The sequence below is a fragment of the Sander vitreus genome, chromosome 6, assembly GCF_031162955.1.
Source record: "Sander vitreus isolate 19-12246 chromosome 6, sanVit1, whole genome shotgun sequence".
Lineage (NCBI taxonomy): Eukaryota > Metazoa > Chordata > Actinopteri > Perciformes > Percidae > Sander > Sander vitreus.
Genome location: NC_135860.1, coordinates 15679030 through 15700257, shown reverse-complemented (window position 1 = coordinate 15700257; position 21228 = coordinate 15679030). Strand labels below are relative to the sequence as shown.

Below are 21228 nucleotides of genomic sequence, written 5' to 3'. Positions count from 1 at the left end.
AACCTGGTCTTTCCAGACGATGATTGAGAACAATCCATGACACTGTCAGGTCTCAGCTTTCCAAAGGGGGCGGCGCATGCTATAAACTCTGCAGGGTGCCCAAACTTTTGCAGACGCCATTTTTTGTTTTCTGTTATTTTGAAAGTGTAAATGATGGAAATAAAATCTAACTTTTTTTTTGACATATTATAAGAATGTCTAATCTGTCATTTGATGCCTTTTGGAGATTTTTCCATCTTTTCTTCTTTATGCACATTAATACAAATTTTTACCTGGGGTGCCCAAACTTTCGAGCCCCACTGTATCTCTATTTTTATCAGCAAAGTAACCAAATAACTCCCTTATTTCCTCTGCTTACAGACCTTCAGTCAGAGGTTGTACCAGGAGTATACGTGCTACACTGTATTTTTCGTCAGCATAGAGATCTGTCAGATCTCAGATGTGCTGATCAGGAAAACTCGTCGTCTGTCTGTGTTCCAGCAAGGCTTCTTCAGGTCAGTAAAGACCCATCCAAAACACGCATCGCTCGGCATAATGTATCTTAATAGCCAAAGTTATAGCATTAACATTTACAGGGTTAATTCTGTGTCTGTGTCATGTTAACATTTACACATGCAAAGCTTATTTTCCATTCAGTTATTGGAAGAATGGGAAGAACAGGAAAACCTGCCATTATTCCAACTTCAGTGTGTTCATGCATTATTCACAGATTGTTGCTAGTCTTGTAGTTACATCATTAAAAATAATTGGGGGAACTATATACAAACTAAGTATAGCTTAGTTTGTGATTTATGAATAGTTTGTGTGGGAAATTGCTTGTGATTGATATCCATATGGGCATTTGGTTATTTTATTGTGTTTATTTATGTGCAGGAACCGTGTCCTGGTTTCTGCCATAGTCTTCCAGCTCCTTCTGGGTAACCTGCTTTGTTACTGCCCTGGAATGCCCAATATCTTCAATTTCATGCCTATCAGGTAAAGGTACACAGTTGTGACCATCTGAAATCAAAGCTCAGACTGGATTAGAAGGAAAAAGTAGTCTGTGTGTTATGAATTGAGAATACACATTTTAATTGAAACATCATGAATATGGAGCCTGCAGGTCATTTCCCACTACAATAATGTAGCCTGTGCTCTAATGCTACATGCTGTGTTTTCTCTCCAGAGTCCAGTGGTGGTTTGTTCCTGTTCCATATGGTATTTTAATCTTTGTCTATGATGAGATCAGGAAGCTAGGAGTCAGAAGATATCCAGGAAGTAAGCCATGAATCTTTATCCTTCCTTCGAACCATTCAACATCCTTTTATCAATCATCATTAACATGTCTGCAAATATTCAGTATTCATTAATCTATGGCTTTTATCTCAGGCTGGTGGGATCAGGAATTATACTACTGAGACCAGAGAGGCTCTATCATCTATCCATCCATCCATCCATATTCATATTCATGAAAGCATTATCATGCTGCAAACTTTGTGATGCATGTATTTATATCTTAAACTAGTCTATTATGATTTTATTAATATTCAAGAATAAGTAAATAATAAAAATGCCTACATAAGTAAAAAGGTAATTACTGAAAGTCATCAATGAATAATTCTCTGACTGTGGCTGCATTGTATTTGTACTAATAAAGAACTTGAAGACTGATGACGACCTCAAATCAATAACATTAGTATCAACTTGATTTTTGTATATTCTATATTGCCGTGTGTGTTTTGAAGGTTGTATCTTTACTTGTTGTAGAGTTGTCGTTTGCATTTGATCTCTTCAAGAACATGGACTTCACAATCTATTCATTGAATCATGTTACAATCATTTAACATTAAAATAGGCTGTGAAACGGTAGGCTGCATCCGTCTGGAGAAGTAAGCAACTTAGAGCAGGACTGCACATAGGCTTACACACAGCAGTACATGATAATACCTGAACATGTAATTTATTATCAATGTTTTAGAAAGAAACACAAATGACAAGAAGTTAATGCTCTGCTCTGTCAGAAACCAAATCTCTGTCACATACAGTATATATTTGGTTTAAGGGCTCTCTTATCCATTAAAGTCCATAAATCCATTTAAAGGCTGCTTTTACCATTTTGTTTTAACCACCAGCAGAAAAACTCAATTACCATTGAAATATGTCTACAAAAAGATACTCCACCAAGTGAAAGAAAAGAACTTTCCTCTGCACCTCTATTCATTTTCACTCTTCACCATTTTGTCCTCCTGTCTCCACTCTCCCACAGGAAGATCTTGTTATCACAGTCAAATACCCAAAGTGTAAACATTTATCAGGTCTTGTGTATTAACTCACGAGTGCCTTTTTGCTACTTCTCTTTTGCTTCACTTTTGCTTTCTCCATCTCGGTTCTCTACTCGACTTTCCAGATGGCGATCTTGCCATCGTGGCGTGCAGAGCCACTCAGGACGTAGCGGTCCTCAGCAGAGCAGAGCGTCTGGATGCTGTCTGAATGGGCCTGCAGCTCCTTAGCCACAGTGTGGCTCTCTGCGTCCATCACCAACACCTGACTTCTCAGCTGACCGCCGCACTGACCTCTGACACCACGACAGCCCACCCAGATCTGGAGGAGGACAAGTAGCAGGAGATAAGTGATGATTGAAGAGGGGAAAAAGAAAGTGAAAGACAGATGAAAACAAAAAAATGCTGTTTGAGTTACAAAATGTACCTCAAAATTCATGACCACTTGCCTAATAGAAGGATACTTTCCAATATGTATGTTTGTTATACTATAAAAAAATATATTTTCACTTGAACACATATGCACCAAACAAATTAATCATTGCTAATGTGAATCCACTTTACTTCCTCAATAAGCAATGGCAGCTTTGTGTTCCCATGAACCACAAAAAAAAAAAAATGGAAGTGTTCAACACACATTACGTATACAAACAAGTTAGCACTCAGATGTAACAGAATTTGACATGTATCATAGCTCACCTGGTCTTTGACTCGAATCATACAGGTGACTCCTGAACTGCCTGGCAGGGAGATTCTCTTAAATGGCCGTCTGTGGCTGTTAGTGTGCCAGAGACACAGCTCCCCTGAGTCTGCACAGCCCGTCCACAACTGACCTCGCTGGAACAAACGCACACAAACACGAGGAAGTGGCATCAATTATCATCAAGCAAGTTTTTATGCACACCAACATCTTTGGCTGCCAAATCAATTATAATATGGTTGTATCAGCATATTCAAGTGTGGGAAAAAAATGTGTCAGTAAATACCTGAATCTCTCAGTTTCCGAAGTTGCAGCGACTACCTGCGACAGCTTCATTACCACTGTCTATGTGCCCGAATTTATTTTATCTTCTCTATCAACTGTTTGTTGCTGGCTATCATAAATGTTTCATTTCCTAATTGACTGACATGCTTGAATTGCTGATTGAAAAGCAGACTGAATGACTGACTTGCTAAACCACTAAATGGCAGCCAACTTGCTTAATTGATGAACACATTAGGATAGCAATGTCACCTCTGGGATGACAATAAAACTGCTGAAGCTACTGGGCATGCTCCGTATGTCATCAGGAAGTGCCATTCTTCTTTGTGGTGTCCCACTCTTTTTCAGTTCCACAATGCTGTCACTACAACCTGCACATACAGAGATACTTTTCATCAAGCCATTACCAGGGTAAGGTGAGGTACATATTGAAAGTAACGAGCAGACGCAATTGGTCGAGTTCAGGCATGTTCAGAGAGGAATGTAGGTCTTATAGTTGCCATGAAGTTATATACACTATAAAATGAGGATTACTGCGACAGTAAAGAAAGAAAATTAACAGCCACGTTGACAGACACAGAATCAGGTACATTCAGCCAGGGAGCAGCGAAGAAGCTTTCAGTGGAGAGCAATAAATGCTACTGTAGTTTGTTATTTGAGTGCTGGTGTGTGAAAGAAACTGTTAAGGAGCAGAAAGCGCAGGGAAATGTGTGCACTTACAGCACCACAGCGCGCCATCATAGATCTGTATGGAGGAGAGACGGTCACAGCTGAGGTGGTACTGTCGCTTCACTTTGAGACTGGCCGAGTCCCACTGAAGAATCGTCCCATCACAGCTGCAGGAGTATGTCTGCTGACTGGGAAAGACAGTTTGAGTAAAGCTTTTAATTTAAAAAATGATTAAAACACTTTTCCATTTACACATTTAGACTCCCCTTTATAAAACTGCTTGTAATGTTTAACCTGATAAAACTGACAACGCGACGAAAGAAAATCACGTCTCCACCTGTTGTGTTGATCTCTGGAGTCCATTGTAAGTCCGGTCACTTCATGTCTGTGCTCAGTCAGCTGTTTGTTGCAGGACATGCTGTGAGTGTCTATGATATAGATTACAGAGTCCTGAGAGCCAATCCACACCTGCTCCTGGACCAATCCCAGCATGCAGTTCTACATAGAAGAAGATGTGACATCTCAGTTTCACTTCCCTTAGAAAAAGACGGACGAAGTCTCAAAAGCAGTATAATAATATTACTGTATTGTATCTCTGTAAATACACAGTATAGATGTACAGTGTGTGCACCTGTTTCCATTAACTATGGAGGTTACAATAACTTCAACAGCAACATTGTAACAAACACCTGCACAAAGAGATACAACTAATTGTATTAATGTGAATAATTCAATTTTGAAAACATTCATTTAAATCCTAATACATTTTCTGAGTTTCATTGAAACATTATGTTTAAATACAATTGTATTAAAGCCACTATGTGCAGAATTAGAACATTTCTAACTTTGCAGCCTCCGGTAGTAGCATCAGCAAATACAATTTGGCAGATTTGAACAGAGGAGTTGAAAAATGTGTCTCTTTTCTCACATAAACTTTACACACAGTGGCTTTATGTTGGATTTACTATATAAAGTTTAAATACATTAAGTCTAAAAGAGTACTCCACCGATGTATCATTGCACTCCTATAACTTAGTCAGACTCATGATGGACAGTGATGTGTAAAGTAAATATAAGTAAATATACTCCTCACCAGCTGCGACTCTCCGACCTGGATGCAGTCCTGCAGCATGGACCAGCTAGCTGCATCAAACACAACCACTTTGCCCCCACTGAGAGCCACCCACAGTTTCGGGTTCATCTCACCCTCCGAGTCATTGCAAGTCAACTGACCTAAAGTAAGTGAGAAAGAGACAAGAGACCAGAGGACCAGTGAATTGTGAGAGCTGACTGTGTGCAGTAAAAAAAAACAGATTGTGCAGCAGAGGCATTCATAGACGTCTTCAGTGGCAGTGACAAGAAATACATAGAAAAGATAATAATTAGTTAGTTGACACTTAAATACATTTGCATCACTATACTTATTGGCAGGGGAAAAAAAATCAATACACACTCTATATCACAGCATGCGTCAGCCATATCGATCACTTCATATGCAGTGTTTCGCACACACAGACTATATTGTGGCGGTGCACCGCACAATCAACACCTGCTGCCGCACATTGTGTTTGTTATAAAGATATTTTTTTTTAACACTATTTAAAACACGCAGCATTCGTTCAGCTGCATTTCCTTTCCCTGTTCTCCTCCGTCTCTGTCACTCACACCTCACACACACACACACACACACACACACACAGCCCCTCGATCATCCCCCCCGTGCACTCAGCGTCTGTCTCCATGAAAACACTGTCTATGGAGAAGATGGCTGGCGAAATTCATAAGTTCACGAAAGGCTGGTATCTCGTGAACACCTTTACACAATCACACATTAAAAAATGCTATAAAAATATTTTATATTCTGAATACAATGTTGTCAGTGTGTTAATGTTGGAGTCCCGACCCGACTCTTAGCAAACAAGCGATTGCGCCTGCTTTAGAAAGTGAACTGGTCGCAAGTTTGTGGTAAAAGGCGGTTGGGTTGTCGAGGTCAAAACACTATATGTAGCAGCTGTGAATCAAATAAACGTATTATAAATAATGTTATGTCATTTTTACTCTTACACTGAATGTTTGCTGCTTCAATCCAGATGAGTATTGAAAATTATTTTCCGCGACTGAAAAAGGCACGTGTTGAGGATGAGGAACAGCCTGAACCGGAGGTATCGGTCTGAAACAGTCCGACCAGTGTAATTAGTTATGTTATTAATTTGTTTACAATATTTCAGGCTTCAACCAGTGCTGCTCACGCAGAAAGACACACTGGGAGAGAAAGAGATAGATTCGTTAGGCATTGAAGAAAGAGTAGGAGAGGACAGCATCCAACAGCGTGTCCTCATCAGTTTTTGATACTTGATTGTACCCCCACGCCACAAATTGCTTTCTAATCTGTGGGAAACACTGATATGTCTTGTTTATCTGAATGAACAGATAATCAACACAGTGTAATGTGTTGCACGTGGTACCTGGTGTGTAAAGCAGCACATGTACAGTCTGAGGTTCAGCCAGGTCCAGTGATGGGTTGATCTTGTGTTTTAGAGTCTCTGAGGTAGTTTCAGGCACCATCATGGGTACTGGTCAGAGACAAACACAGTGAATGAATAACTGAATGAATGAATGAATGTGACAGAGAAGGTGAATGGAGAAGGCTATAAAGAGAGGCACAGTAGAGAGAGAGAGAGAGAAACAGAGAAACAAGAATTAGAGCTAACTGATTGATGATGATGATTAGTTGATTAATCAATTAGTTCTTCCACATAAAATTATACAGCAACTATTGTGATAATTGATTAATTATCTAAGTCATTTGTTTAGTAAAAATGCTAAATATTCTCTAGTTCCAGCTTCTCACCAGTGAGGATTTTATGTGTTTCTTTGTGAGATAGTAAACTGAATATCTTTGAGCTTTGGACTGTAGCAACCTTGGGCTTATAGACGTGATATTCTGCACTATTTTCTGCCATTTTATAGACCAAATGATCAATACACAAATGAATCATCATTATCATTAGTTAGTCTGAGTGAATCATTAGTTCGATTAGACGCAGTTCTATAAAAAAAAAGATGGCGACTCAGATTTTGATTCAGTCTATAAGCAAAATGATAGTATTTATTTGTGTGTATAGAAAGAAAAAAAAGATCAAGAAACAGCACAAGGGTGAGCCCAGACCTTCATGTTTGATCTTATCCAAGTAGGCCAGCTTTGAGGCAGCAATGACGGACCTCTGTGTCTGCAGGCAGCCCATGACAGCATCCATTAACAGGACGTTGGTCAGAGCCTGAGTCATGTACTGAGGGTCCTAAAGACACAATAAATAAACCATGTTAAAGAAATGTTTAACAAAAACATTGAAAAGTGACGTGTAGTCAAAGAAAGTAACAAAATCACTGCTGTAGTGGTCATATTAAGTTATATGTATGAGTAATGGTGAGGTCACACTTACACAACTCTCTGCAAATATTTGTTATTTTATGTATTCACTGTAATTGAAGCCACAGGTCAGAGTTCACCATTGTACAAATTTGACCTGTGAATGTGGACCGAAACAGTGTTGTCTTGATAGATAGTGGAGTGTTTGAAAATGGAGAGTTTATTGTTCCAGTGGTGTGTCGTCAGCCTTTGTTGTACCTTATGCTGGTCGGCCATCTTGCGCCCGGCCCACATCTCTTTCACCACAAGGTTCCAGAGTTCCGTCTCTGTCTTCAGATTGGCCTCAAACACCTCAAGCCTACCAGAGGTTTCGATACGAAGGGAAGGAATACGCACAAGTAGAAAGGGAGCTGAGGCAATCTTCACGTCCTGCACAAAGATGGAGGAGTAATTTATTGAAACAAGAGTGCAGATAACATGATTTCAGAGAAAGGGGATTAATACACACTTGACCTGTATGTCTCTGAACTTTGTGATTTCCAGGAAGCTCTGTCGTCCCACAGTGAGCAAGAACAGACGTTTCTGTGTCATGGCAATTTTACCAACCCCATGGGAGGTCTTGACACACGACGACAACTTGTAGACACATTCACTATTGTCAAGATGGTCGATGACCTCAGGGGGCAAGTTGACGTCTTGTGCCTCGGCCTCCGTCTCCTTCCAGAAGGTGTAGAAGACTTTGAAGAGCTCAGGGTCCACCTGCTTCAGCTGGCCTGGGACATAGAGACATAGAGAGAGACATAGAGAGAGAGAGAGAGAGAGAGAGAGAGAGAGAATCAGGAGATAATCAGGTGCAAGCAGACATACAAACATATACAAGACAAAGACACGGTGACACATTCGGTGGGGGAAAAAAAAACATGCAAATACAGCTGAAAACATTCCCACTCGCACAATCAAGTTATTTCCACATTCAACCTCAGATATCTCTGAATAGTGCGTATTATCGTTCATGTGTTACTAAATGACCATCAGAATTCACATGGCTCATGAGAGTGGCTTCAAAGACTTTGTGTAATACTTCATTTCCCTCCAAAGATCAAGTGCCTTTTCTAATATCTTGTGATGTGGCTGACTGAAAACAATAAATTATACCTACACATTAGAAAGCTGATAATTGTTTTGTTGCAACACCAAAGCAAATCAGTGCACTTATATACATATACATATTGCAAAGAGGTTTATTATTCATCTAAAGAAACCAACAAAAATGTGCTGTACAGCCTTCGCGCAGAGCATTAAAGAAGTGCAACAGATCATCCAACTGTGGCTTGATTCAACCATCACAACAAGTGATGTAATCAATTAAAAATTATTTAATTTAATGCTGGTAGAGAAAATAATTACTGTACAATCACGTGTGTGTCCAACGTGTCGGCTCAGAGCACATCTAATCAGAGGATTCCGAAAAATGCCTTCAAGATTTACTCATCTTTCACCGTCGATTTGGACCTTGAATCAGCACCAGTGATGGTACACAATTTTTAGCACTTCGCCTTGACTCACACTGCTGGTTGCAAAATACGGCATTTGTAAGTCTGAGGTTTGATATTGCAAGGTTCTATACAATTCATAAAAATATCAAAAAGAGATCTCTAAACCACACACATGAGCCTGCCTGTCCTCACTTACCATCAGTAAGAGCATCAAATAATCGGTGTATGGTTGCTACATCCTGAACAATCCCGCACTCCTGAACGCAACGCACAAACTCTTCCTGAAGCAGATGCTTTCGGGGAAGCGCAAACTTTTTAACGTGGTCATCAGGCTGCACCAACAGCTTCTCATTCTCTGTCTTCACCTAATAAAAAGGAGAACAAAGACGAGATCACATGTATCATTACTAGTTTATCACCAACAAAGGCAGACTTGAGTTTCTCCCTAAAACCACCACTTCTACAAGATGGGAATAATGGTTGTGTAAACTGACTGGCCTTGACCATTAGTCTCCTGAGTTCAGGTCGTTTGTCAGCTTGCTGCCTCTCGTCTCGGTGCAGTGTGTCCACGAGCCATGTGACCAGCTGTGTGGGGAAGATGGCGGTGTCCGTCTTGTAGAGGTTCTGGAAATCACCTAGAGCGTCCAGCCGCCGACAACACAATGTGTTAATGAAACCGCGCAAGTAGTAGAATCTGCAGAGGGGAAATTATTGTAATCAAGCCTCAAGTCTTTGGAGTAACACAGTTTTTTAGTGGAATAAAGAAGATCAACAACTGAGAGTGAAAATAATAAACAAGAAATGCTGACAGACCAACAGTGTAACGTTGTTAAACACTTGATTGTACAAATTAAAATGACAGGAACGACAGGGTTGTTCCTGGAAGGATGACAAGAGGAGCCTAAGGAATAATAAAAGCAGACTACCTCGCCAGCAGAGTTGAGTTCTCTTTTTGGACAGAGAAGATGGCTTTGCCAAGCTGCTGGATCAGCTCACTGTAATAATTTTGGACAGAGTTGAAGGACCGAGAGGCTGGAAACTCTGGGAGCTTAAACATGTTTGGCGGCTTAGGAGGAGTTCTCAGCGCTAGAAGACAAAGAGGTAGGGAGCGCACGGAGAACATGTTGGGAGGAGGGGGCGAAGGCAAGAAGGGGAGAGAAACAAAGAAACATTTAATCTTTTCCAGCTACTTTGTCTACAGTATATCCTGACAGTTTGTGCCTCTGCTGCAGTCTCACCGGGGTCAGACAAGATGATCCTGGTCAGCAGTGGGTTTCTTTGGAAGCTGATAGTTTGGTCGTCTCTGAGGTTGGGGAGGCTCATCCCCAGTCTCTTACTCAGCTTGCTCTCTGTAATGGAGCTCTTACTCCGGGCTTGAATCTCCTGCACGGTGGGTCTGCGTGGGACCTTAACCATGGCCTTCATCCTAGACGACACATGATAGAAACAATGCATTACAGGGGTACTTTTATTTTTTATTTGGTACCTCACCACTCCAAAATGTTGTCAGTTGTTTGGCATAAACATATTAACTGTTTGACTGACCCCTAAGCTTAAACTAATGCAGTTGAAGACAACAGCCCTGCAATAAATCCTACCCTCAAGAAGATTATAATGTTTAGAGAGGTGTTGGTGAACTTTATATTAGCAGTTCGTTTGAGAGTTGATGGGTTTAATAACTTACTTCTGCATCTCAGAACGAGTGCTGAGTTCCATTCGAGCAAAGTTGTCCATTTTCCTGTTGAGACGATCCTTGAGGAAGCAATGGAAGATGTGTGTCTCCAACACCTGCAACACAGGTTGTTCCTTTGAAGATGAGCACCTGGTCCTAAGTCCTAAGTTAAAATAACAGAACAATATTACCCGTTTTACCAAGTTAGTATTTACCTTTTTGTAAAACAGCTGTTCAGCTGGCTCTCTGGTTTTCAGGAACTCTTCACTGTTAAACACTCGATGTTCATAGTTCAGATGACTGCTAACATCCCTATTATATACATACATGTATCAATTAACAAAATATATATTTTTATGAGAACCATCCCATTAGATCTCAGTACACAAAGAACACACACAGAACCTGAATATGTTGACAATCAGTTCCAGTGTGATCCTCTGGATGTCGTGGTTGAGGTTGTGTTGCCACGCTCTTCTCTGTGCCCGCTGCTCACTGATGTCAGCGCAGCTCGCATGGTGGCACTGATGCAGGTCAAAATGTATCTGCAGGGACTGACACCTGCAGAAACACACTCATACTGTAGAAACTAATAGAAACGCATTCATATCTCTTGTCAAGTTTAAGAAAAGGATAAATAAAGTCTCACATCTATTGTCCAAGTCCAAATCCACATGGCACTTTTTTAGGTTTGTTTGTTTGTATTTCTGTATAGTACTATTAGAAATGAACAGTAGTTATATCATTCTTGACAGTGAGCACCTATGTGTGAAGCAGTCTGCAGCAGCCGGCGGAAACTCTGGTAGGTCAAGAGTCTCAGAATAAGAAGTGGAGACACTTCCGTTATCAATGTTGATCAGGATCAGATCATCTGTTTCCTGGACAGAGGAAGATCGAGAATAAAATCAATCCCTTCCTCATTTTATTTGTGAATTAACTGATAAGCTTCTTTTGTAAACAAATATAGGACAATATTTTAACAAAAAACGTTAGTTTTGTGATCTAGGAAAATGTAGTCAACATTTGTGAACACGACCAAAAATAAATAAGAGTCAAATGTAGTATTCACTTAGAACTGTGACTATAACTTGCTTAAACTGTCTAAAACCTGCTGTAGATAACCTTCTTAAAGTTTAACATTTATTTAGATGAATAAGTTGCTTTGAGGCCAGAGACCTAAAACAATGGCGGCCCTAATCCTCTAATAATCCAACCAAGTCTGAAGCAGAAGGCTAAACTCAGTCCTTTCACTTTCACTCACTCATTATTTCTGAATCAGAGATGGATATTTTGGATGAAAAAGGTACAATGCATTTAAGATATACTATCAGTAGGTTTAATGTACAATCACCAAACAGTATTCCCATTATTGCCTTCATTTTCCACTCCCATTGGAGGTTTTAACTGATTTGGAGGATCGTGTACTCACAGCAGCAACCTCTTCAAAATGACTAAGATGGCAGCCCATGAGGAAGGCAGTAGGAGCCATGAGAAAGTCCAGCATGCCTCTGGCCAGGACAGGAACATATGGCTGCTGCCACGACAGAGGCTGGAAGAAAGATTAGGGAGACATGGATCAACAATTTAAATAACGGATCGCTTGATGAAGGATTATGAAGGATTGAACACCTTTTATTAGATATTAGATATATCAAGTCACATTTTCTATACAAGATTGGTCTTAAATGCGTAAATGTGATTTTGTCATGTTCAATAGTAAGGTACTATTTCAAACTGAATGGAATGGCTTCAAATTCCATTATTATAATACAGTATTTACTGTATTATGCTGTAACTTCTTTCACAATGTGCATTCAGTTTCACCATCCAAAGATACACGTTAACGCAAAAGGGGCTTTTATTTTTTTTCCTGAATATCAACAGATAGTCCCGGCTTGTTCAGAATACGATCTCATATTGTACTAAAATAGTTCACCGAAACGGGTTTCTGAAAACATTTTAAGCAAGGAATAGGCCATGCAGTTGCTGAATCTGTCTTCATTTCAGATCGACAAAGGTCAGTTTAAAAGATTTTCGTCAGATTTCGAGAGACTCTAGTCACGCTCATCCCACTCCTCGTTTCCGGGTTAGCACTCTACCAATCAGATTGGTCATTTGAGTCCAACTGCCGGCAGTGTCCGCCTTCCGATTCAACATGTAAAATCTGCCAAAACGAAGGCCGACGGCCCCTCGGACGGACGACGGCACGGAACACACCGAACAGACTCGAACCACTGACCTCGCCAGACTGTCCGACGGCCAATTATCGGCTTGGTCTGTCTCGGGCTTAAGACCAATGTTTGAGTCTTATTTTAAAAAAACTCAATTTGATTTGAGCAAAGTATTAATGATATCATAGTTATTTTAATTAAATGTAAAACTACTGTGCTCTTTGCAGATATGCAGACAAAGATGTTCAACTGACCTGCAGAAAAAGCAAGAAGCTCTCTGCCACCAGCGTGAGTCTGGCCCAATCAGCAGAGAATAACACCACCCGCTGCTCCTGCAGGAGACAAGATAGCACCTACAGAGGAGGGGACAGACAATCAGAGACAGAGTTAATGTGAGCCTCCTCTTGTTTCACTAACAGCTACACAACAGGTGTGTGTAGTACCTGTAGTAGTTGCTGTGGCCTGAAGCATAAGAAAGGCAGATGGAGGTCTAAATCTATAGCTGGGTGGTCTTTGTCTTCTCTGGATGGTAATACAATGGTCAAAGGACGCAAGGTAAACATCTGCAAAACATACACATCATTACAGTTTGTGTTCTTCTGTCTGGCTGTATCACGGTCAAAGGATGCACTAAAAATGAATATACACACACGCACGCACGCACGCAACATGAACCTGATAACTCCTGGCTCATGTATAACTACATATACATATATATACACACATATATATATATATACACACATATATATATACACATATATACATATATATATATATATATACACACATATATATATATATATATACACACACACATATATATATATATATATATATATATACATATACACATATATATATACACATACATATATATATATACACACATATATATATATACACACACACATACACACACACACACACACATATATATATACACACACATATAACTCATGTATAACTCATGGCTCATGTATAACTACATATATATATATATACATACATACATATACACACATATATATATATATACATATATATATACACACACACACATATATACACACACACACATATATTATATATATATACACACATATACACACACACACACACACACACACACACACACACACACACACACACACCAAATGTAGTTGTCCAGGAGGGGGAATAGGCACCAGTGCCAGTTTGGCTGCAAACTCCTTCACTGTCTCCTCCATGTCAGACAAACAACATGTTCTTAGCTGGATTAACAGACTAACAAAAAACAAAGTAGAACAAACAGAAAGAGACAGAGATTGTGTTTGTGTTTTTTATATTAAAGCTAAACCGATTTAGTTAAGCACTTTAAGTTTAGCACGCTGCTTCTCACCATGACAGACAGTCTTTGAGTGCAGTGAAGTAAGGATACTTGGATATGACACAGAAACTGTAAGCAGAGAACAGTGTAGAAAACTTAAAGGACCCAGGTCCATTTTGGAAGAAAGACGTCCCTTCCTGTAAAAACACAGTGAACAGTGAATTGCTTTTAGTTATGTTTTTTTGTAATCTTTCAATGTCTGCATTAGGTTAGATATCTGATTGTAGCAGTAAAACATACAGTCAGGTCCATAAATATTGGGACATTGACACAATTCTAATCTTTTTGGCTCTATACACCACCACAATGGAGTTGAAATGAAACGAACAAGATGTGCTTTAACTGCAGACTTTCAGCTTTAATTTGAGGGTATTTACATCCAAATCAGGTGAACGGTGTAGGAATTACAACAGTTTGTATATGTGCCTCCCACTTTTTAAGGGACCAAAAGTAATGGGACAGATTAACAATCATAAATCAAACTTTCACTTTTTAATACTTCTATTAGTATATTTTATACTTCTAATCCTTTGCATTCAATTACAGCCTGAAATCTGGAACGCATAGACATCACCAGACGCTGGGTTTCATCCCTGGTGATGCTCTGCCAGGCCTCTACTGCAACTGTCTTCAGTTCCTGCTTGTTCTTGGGGCATTTTCCCTTCAGTTTTGTCTTCAGCAAGTGAAATGCATGCTCAATCGATTCAGGTCAGGTGATTGACTTGGCCATTGCATAACATTCCACTTCTTTCCCTTAAAAAACTCTTTGGTTGCTTTCGCAGTATGCTTCGGGTCATTGTCCATCTGCAAAGTGAAGCGCCGTCCAATGAGTTCTGAAGCATTTGGCTGAATATGAGCAGATAATATTGCCCGAAACACTTCAGAATTCATCCTGCTGCTTTTGTCAGCAGTCACATCATCAATAAATACAAGAGAACCATTTCCATTGGCAGCCATACATGCCCACGCCATGACACTACCACCACCATACTTCACTGATGAGGTGGTATGCTTTGGATCATGAGCAGTTCCTTTCCTTCTCCATACTCTTCTCTTCCCATCACTCTGGTACAAGTTGATCTTTGTCTCATCTGTCCATAGGATGTTGTTCCAGAAATGTGAAGGCTTTTTTAGATGTTGTTTGGCAAACTCTAATCTGGCCTTCCTGTTTTTGAGGCTCACCAATGGTTCACATCTTGTAGTGAACCCTCTGTATTCACTCTGGTGAAGTCTTCTCTTGATTGTTGACTTTGACACACATACACCTACCTCCTGGAGAGTGTTCTTGATCTGGCCAACTGTTGTGAAGGGTGTTTTCTTCACCAGGGAAAGTATTCTTCGGTCATCCACCACAGTTGTTTTCCGTGGTCTTCCGGGTCTTTTGGTGTTGCTGAGCTCACCGGTGCGTTCTTTCTTTTTAAGAATGTTCCAAACAGTTGATTTGGCCACACCTAATGTTTTTGCTATCTCTCTGATGGGTTTGTTTAGATTTTTCAGCCTAATGATGGCTTGCTTCACTGATAGTGACAGCTCTTTGGATCTCATATTGAGAGTTGACAGCAACAGATTCCAAATGCAAATAGCACACTTGAAATGAACTCTGGACCTTTTATCTGCTCCTTGTAAATGGGATAATGAGGGAATAATACACACCTAGCCATGGAACAGCTGAGCAGCCAATTGTCCCATTACTTTTGGTCCCTTAGAAAGTGGGAGGCACATATACAAACTGTTGTAATTCCTACACCGTTCACCTGATTTGGATGTAAATACCCTGAAATTAAAGCTGAAAGTCTGCAGTTAAAGCACATCTTGTTCGTTTCATTTCAACTCCATTGTGGTGGTGTATAGAGCCAAAAAGATTAGAATTGTGTCAATGTCCCAATATTTATGGACCTGACTGTAGTTGTGTGTGAAGTATTATTTGAGTACTGTGTACCAGTATCGGTCGGTAACATTGCATTACTACTCCATGAGTCTTGTTGCCAAAGACATCAGTGAAAACCAGGAAGTGGAATTGTTCATCTTTCTGTTCATTGGTTACTTGGAGCCCATCTGGAAACAAGAAAAACATATCAAAACATGTTAACACATACTGTAGGCATGATAGACTACAATTACAAGATGTCAGTTTTGCACTACTGTATGGCTGAACAACATGCATGTAAAAAATCAATTATCTCCATTTTTTAACCAAATCTGTGCACGCCAGGGAATATCAAATACCCGGGAAGCAGAGTTGAGGTAAAGCCATGAGGTCGACATCTTCACTACCTCCTCTTCCGCCTGCTAAAAAGATATCAAACAAAATTACACAAATCACCAATGATAACATGGGTAGAGTTAGGCCAGGGACAAACTAAAAACCTTGAAGAAAACAACGTGTTGTATTTATAAAAAAATATATATATATACAAAATCCTGTTGTGTTGTCCTGTTGTATGGCATGTGTGGATAGAAGTACCAGACCAGACAAGCAGGTACAGACCTTGGCTGGGAGCTAGTTGTTCCCTTTTCTTTCTGAGAAAGGAGCGCCGCTTCTTCCCATGTGACCTCACTGCTTCACTCTCAGCATGTGGTCTGTTAACGAAGGGAGGGGCCAGGACATGCAGTACCTCCGGCTCCAACAGAAGCTGCTCTGGAGTTCCATTATTGTTAATGGCCTGAGTGGGAGATAGGCAGGGAAGGATCGGGGGGGACCTCTATTCTTATCATAATTAGCTTTGATACAGGTTGTATTAATCTACATTACACGTATTCTACATACAGTCATGTGGCTCATTTAATAGAAGAGACAAGGAAAACTTAATTTAAAAAAAATGCTGATTACATAATCTTGAAACACTTGAAAAGGGTGACATGGCTTTTTTGCATAATTAGCATGAGGGCATTATATCATCATTATTATTATTATTATTATTATTATTATTAAGGCATTATTTTTGTTGTCTAGACCAATGGGTCACTCTCCCTCACTCATTGCACAATTATTCAGTGCCAAAGATGGTCTTTCTCGGTGAGTCTAAAATAGCAAAGCGACTTGGTAAACGGGAATCTTCAGAAAATATTTAGATTTTTCTTTTTAACAATTTTTTGGGGGCAAATTTTGTTTTTATTATACTGACAGTCAAGATACAGAGGTTACTGGCCAGAATCCAACTGAGAATGTAACCACTGGGCCACCAGGATGGCCAAAATGGCCAAAACGATCGTTTATATATCATAATATATTAAGAAAAAGGTAATAAAACATGGGGTTTAACAACTCAGAAATCATGAAAATTCTAGCAAAACAAATTAATCTCATAATATAAAAACAACTAAATGGAACGGGGCTGCAAACACAAGTTATTTATTCTATGATGACAATACCACTACCCATTTTCAGTTTACAGTACATCAGTCATATGTGTGTGTCGGGGCAAATACCTGGTAGACCTCCCTAAGTTTGTCGCTAGATGCTCCTACTACCACACAGGCTTCCAGGAGAGCAGGAGGCAGATGGTCCGCCATACTGACACCAGCCCAGGACCCAGTGGGACCAGTAGAAAAGGGGCCAAGGTGCTAACTCAGACCGCTGAAAGTAACAGAGAAGAGACAGAGAAGTCAGTCAGAGAGAGGACTCAAACAAAGAAAGCTATAAATGAAGAGATAGCGATAATGGAAATGGCTTGTGTGTTAATAAGGCTCTTTTCTCATCTTCATCTTTCTGAATGAGAACATCAGCTTAATAAAATCCCATGACACATGAGTGCTCGTTCCAGCTCATTATCACCACTGCTGTTCTCAACAACAACTTCTGAAGGCCCAGTGAGTATTTTTTTTTCCACCAGAATCCTTCCATGATGCAATTATTACAGCTACAATAATCAGAATCTGAGTTTAATTTGGTTTTGTGAATTTATTTGAACCAGAGATTACATGGTGCAATTATCATATTTCCCACATTGTTACTTACAGGAGTTGCACAACACTGTATAATTCAGGATATACATTTCTCTCTAGGGCTGACATTCTCCAGTGTTCACTTTGTTTAAAGGTCCCATGACATGGTGCTCTTTGGATGCTTTTATATAGGCCTCAGTGGTCCCCTAATACTGTATCTGAAGTCTCTTTCCCAAAATTCAGCCTTGGTGCAGAATTACAGCCACTAGAGCAAGTCCACAATGAGCTTTCCTTAGGATGTGCCATTTCTGTATCTGTAGCGATTGAGGAGGAGAGAGGGGGGACAAGGTGGAGGGTGGGGGTGTGGCCTTGACCAACTGCCACTTTGCTCGTTTGAAAGCCATGATGTCTCTCTCTCATGGGTGGGCCAAATTCTCTGGGCGGGCAAAGCAGAGAAAGGGGAAGTAACCTTCCTCCTTATGACCACATAAGGAGCAAGATTCCAGATCAGCCCATCTGAGCTTTCATTTTCTCAAAGGCAGAGCAGGATACCCAGGGCTCGGTTTACACCTGTCACCATTTATAGCCACTGGGGGACCATAGGCAGGCTGGGGGAACTCATATTAATTTTAAACAACCTCATAAAGTGAAATTTTCATGCCATGGGACCTTTAAAGCTATATTGCATAGTTTCTGTCTCCCCCATGAGGAATTCTAAGTAATGACAACAAAACTGTCGGCGCGTTCACATGATACGAGCCTTCCGTGATCACCCAACATCCCCACCCCTCCCCCACGCAGCTGCTAGTAGCCACGGAGGACACGGAGAGTTAAAAAAAACATGATGGACTCTTCAGGTAATTATCTTCACTCGATTTTCTGCTCGCGAAAGTCGCCGGATGACACAATCTTCTGAACATAGCCATGCTGAGAAATACAGAGGGAGTTGTGTGACTCATTTGGCAATGGTTCGTATTTAACGGACGTTCATTAATATAAAAAAAGTTACGCACTAAAGCCTTAATACAGAAAAAAAACTAAATGTGAAGACAATGTATTGAAAAACTCAACAAAAACAAAAAATTACTACATGGATCAATTTACAGATATACTATATCTGCAACTGAATCAAAAGTTTCACATCTCAAAACCTGAACAAATCAAATCAAAACTATCTACATGGCTTAATACCACTAAGAATGGCATTACTTTCCCATAAATGCTGTATCTTTTCTATGATGTGAGGGCAACCAATGATAAACTTGTAAAGCAAATCCTAAAATGAGCAGTGTAATTTGTGGATTTTGAATGTACTTTGTGACTTTTACTACCGTACAATGTCTACATTCATCCATCTAATACACTGTGATATTGATTACTGCTGTGTAACTCAGTCTCTGGAACAAAACACTGTTGCCAGCAGATTACCAGCTTATCATCTCTAGTTTGTGGCACCATGAAGTTCCTTGGAATCCATATGACGAGAAAAGGAAAACAACTGAATTAGTTAAGCTGATTCAAGCTATGTGAAGGAAATACATGAAACAGGATGTCATTCATCATTTAATTAGTATTTTTCACCACACATCCATTATTCCACATCCCATCCCATCTTTGCTGATTTTTTTTCATCTATGGTATACTGCTTTTTTCTTTTCTTTTACAACTGAGTCACCACAGTGAGGAGCAAATTATTTTAAATCACATTTCCCATGCTTCTTGGTCTAGTCTCTTCTTGGAAAATTAGGCTCATGTGTGCAAAGGAGGATGCACAAACACACACACACACACACACACACACACACACACACACACACACACACACACACACACACACAAAATGACTTGCACCAGGCTACAATTAATGAGCAGCATGGATGAAATGTTAATATCAAGTCCACCTTTAAATAGTCTTGCACATTTCACAGAGGCAGACTTGTTGCGAGGTGACAAAAATATTGTAAGACTTTTTTTGGGCTCCATAGGAAATATATATATGCTTAAATATTTATTTTGTTTTTATAATCATTTTACGGTTAAATTGTCCTTAAAAAGTGTTTGACCATTGCAACAACCAATTGCAACAATGTAGTACTGTTCACTGGTTTGAAATTAAATGATAACTAATCTGCAGGAATGTCCAGCATAACTGAACTCATAACCCATTAAATGAACATGCCACATGACCTGCTGCTGTCCCTCCATTACTGGTCCAAGGATGTGACATGATCATAATCATCAATACAATCATATGATCCTTGACGAACAGGGCACATTCCACATCAAACCATAACAACACATTAATAGTGTTAGCCTACATCTTCTGATACGACACAAACACACAACAATCTGGTGGTCACGCTCGCAATGGAATTGACATTCGGCTTAGACAAATGTGCCCTTAAAACACAGGAAAATGTTTTTGGAGTGGGGAAAACTAACACAAGCATTTACACAAATAATAAGTTGACAAGAAGGTCATTTGTGGCACAAGCTGGCAAACAAAAACATGATCTGAAAAATATTTGACCTTCAGGATCAGTTAGATGGAAATAAAAAAGTCGTGCAGACAGAGCAATTTCAACTGTCTGGTGTCTCCAACTTCACATGCCACTCTTTTGGTCTGTTCCCAGGCAAATCCAGAACATTGTATCAAACAGGGTACTATTCAGTTTTAGTCATGTACATCTTGAGCAAAGCCACATGACTTTCTTTCACTTTCTGCACAATTGCATGTGGCTGAAAATAAAGCTAATCTGAATCTCACCTGTAAAGGAAATACTGAGTGACTGTTTCAGTTGTTCCGCTATGGCATATAGTTAAAAATAGGCCTGTCACACAACAACAAAACAAGAAAATCATTGTTTACATAATCCCGCTTTAAACTAATTTAACCCTTTAGACTCGAATATGTCAAGCTAACATCACTGAATGATCCAAAGTAACTGTCTGCATCATGTTACAAAATATCATTTTGTAGGCACATTGCAAGGATACAAGTTTTGCAAATAATGTAGAGTTTAGCAAAGTTTTACAAATTAAAGTTCAAAATGTAGCTGATACTGTTTTATTGCAGCTGCGACACGTGAGGCTGAGTCACAAGCTGTACAGGTGAGTGGATGCTTCCAGTCTATCTCGTGACTTGTCAACAATATAACGTTAAAGTAAAGTATTTAAAGCTGTCATTAAAAAGTTTGACTTCTCTTTCAGGTCACTAACCTCATCACAGGCTACCGCGCGGCTCTTAATTCATCCCCCTTCACAGTCATGGCAGCAGTCCGAAACTAGAGTCACTCCAACAGCGCAGCAGACTCCTGCTCGACTAAATGGCACGAGCTCATCGCTTCCAATGTTTA

At 39.8% G+C, this 21228-nt stretch overlaps 2 protein-coding genes across 8 annotated transcripts in view; one reads left to right on the top strand and one right to left on the bottom strand.

Annotated features, from left to right (window-relative positions):
* LOC144519698 (potassium-transporting ATPase alpha chain 1) overlaps positions 1–1650 on the top strand; it is a 12176-nt gene extending 10526 nt beyond the window's left edge. Inside the window, exons 21-24 of the mRNA XM_078253041.1 lie at positions 361–494; positions 874–975; positions 1166–1257; positions 1369–1650. Coding sequence (XP_078109167.1) covers positions 361–494; positions 874–975; positions 1166–1257; positions 1369–1397 — 357 coding nt within the window. The 3' untranslated portion in view covers positions 1398–1650. The remainder of the gene's footprint in view (positions 1–360; positions 495–873; positions 976–1165; positions 1258–1368) is intronic.
* Positions 1048–21228, bottom strand: LOC144519697 (DENN domain-containing protein 3-like). 7 transcript variants are annotated; one of them, XM_078253035.1, is made up of 28 exons: positions 21092–21228; positions 17417–17564; positions 16476–16650; positions 16214–16276; positions 15927–16042; positions 14000–14124; positions 13773–13884; positions 13062–13181; positions 12873–12971; positions 11877–11996; positions 11210–11325; positions 10853–11008; positions 10663–10759; positions 10460–10581; positions 10014–10201; positions 9702–9861; positions 9274–9469; positions 8972–9140; positions 7793–8052; positions 7538–7708; positions 7079–7208; positions 6375–6482; positions 5003–5142; positions 4247–4407; positions 3961–4097; positions 3493–3611; positions 2958–3095; positions 1048–2580 (listed from the first exon to the last, which is right to left on the bottom strand). In XM_078253035.1, the coding sequence occupies exons 2-28, from the start codon at positions 17498–17500 to the stop codon at positions 2371–2373; spliced, it is 3792 nt and encodes a 1263-aa protein (XP_078109161.1). In that variant the 5' UTR covers positions 17501–17564; positions 21092–21228; the 3' UTR covers positions 1048–2370. The 7 variants fall into 7 exon arrangements, 6 of the variants coding, with proteins under 6 accessions (XP_078109161.1, XP_078109163.1, XP_078109164.1 ...); XM_078253037.1 differs by having other exon boundaries at positions 9280–9469; XM_078253038.1 differs by having other exon boundaries at positions 10460–10563.

Excerpts from the sequence above, each read along its gene's own strand:
- LOC144519697 (XM_078253035.1), bottom strand. The coding sequence starts at position 17,500 with ATGGCGGACCATCTGCCTCCTGCTCTCCTGGAAGCCTGTGTGGTAGTA. Across the intron at positions 5,143-6,374 it reads TGTGCTGCTTTACACACCAG|GTCAGTTGACTTGCAATGAC; the intron begins GTACCACGTGCA and ends CACTTACTTTAG. Across the intron at positions 2,581-2,957 it reads TGATTCGAGTCAAAGACCAG|ATCTGGGTGGGCTGTCGTGG; the intron begins GTGAGCTATGAT and ends GTCCTCCTCCAG.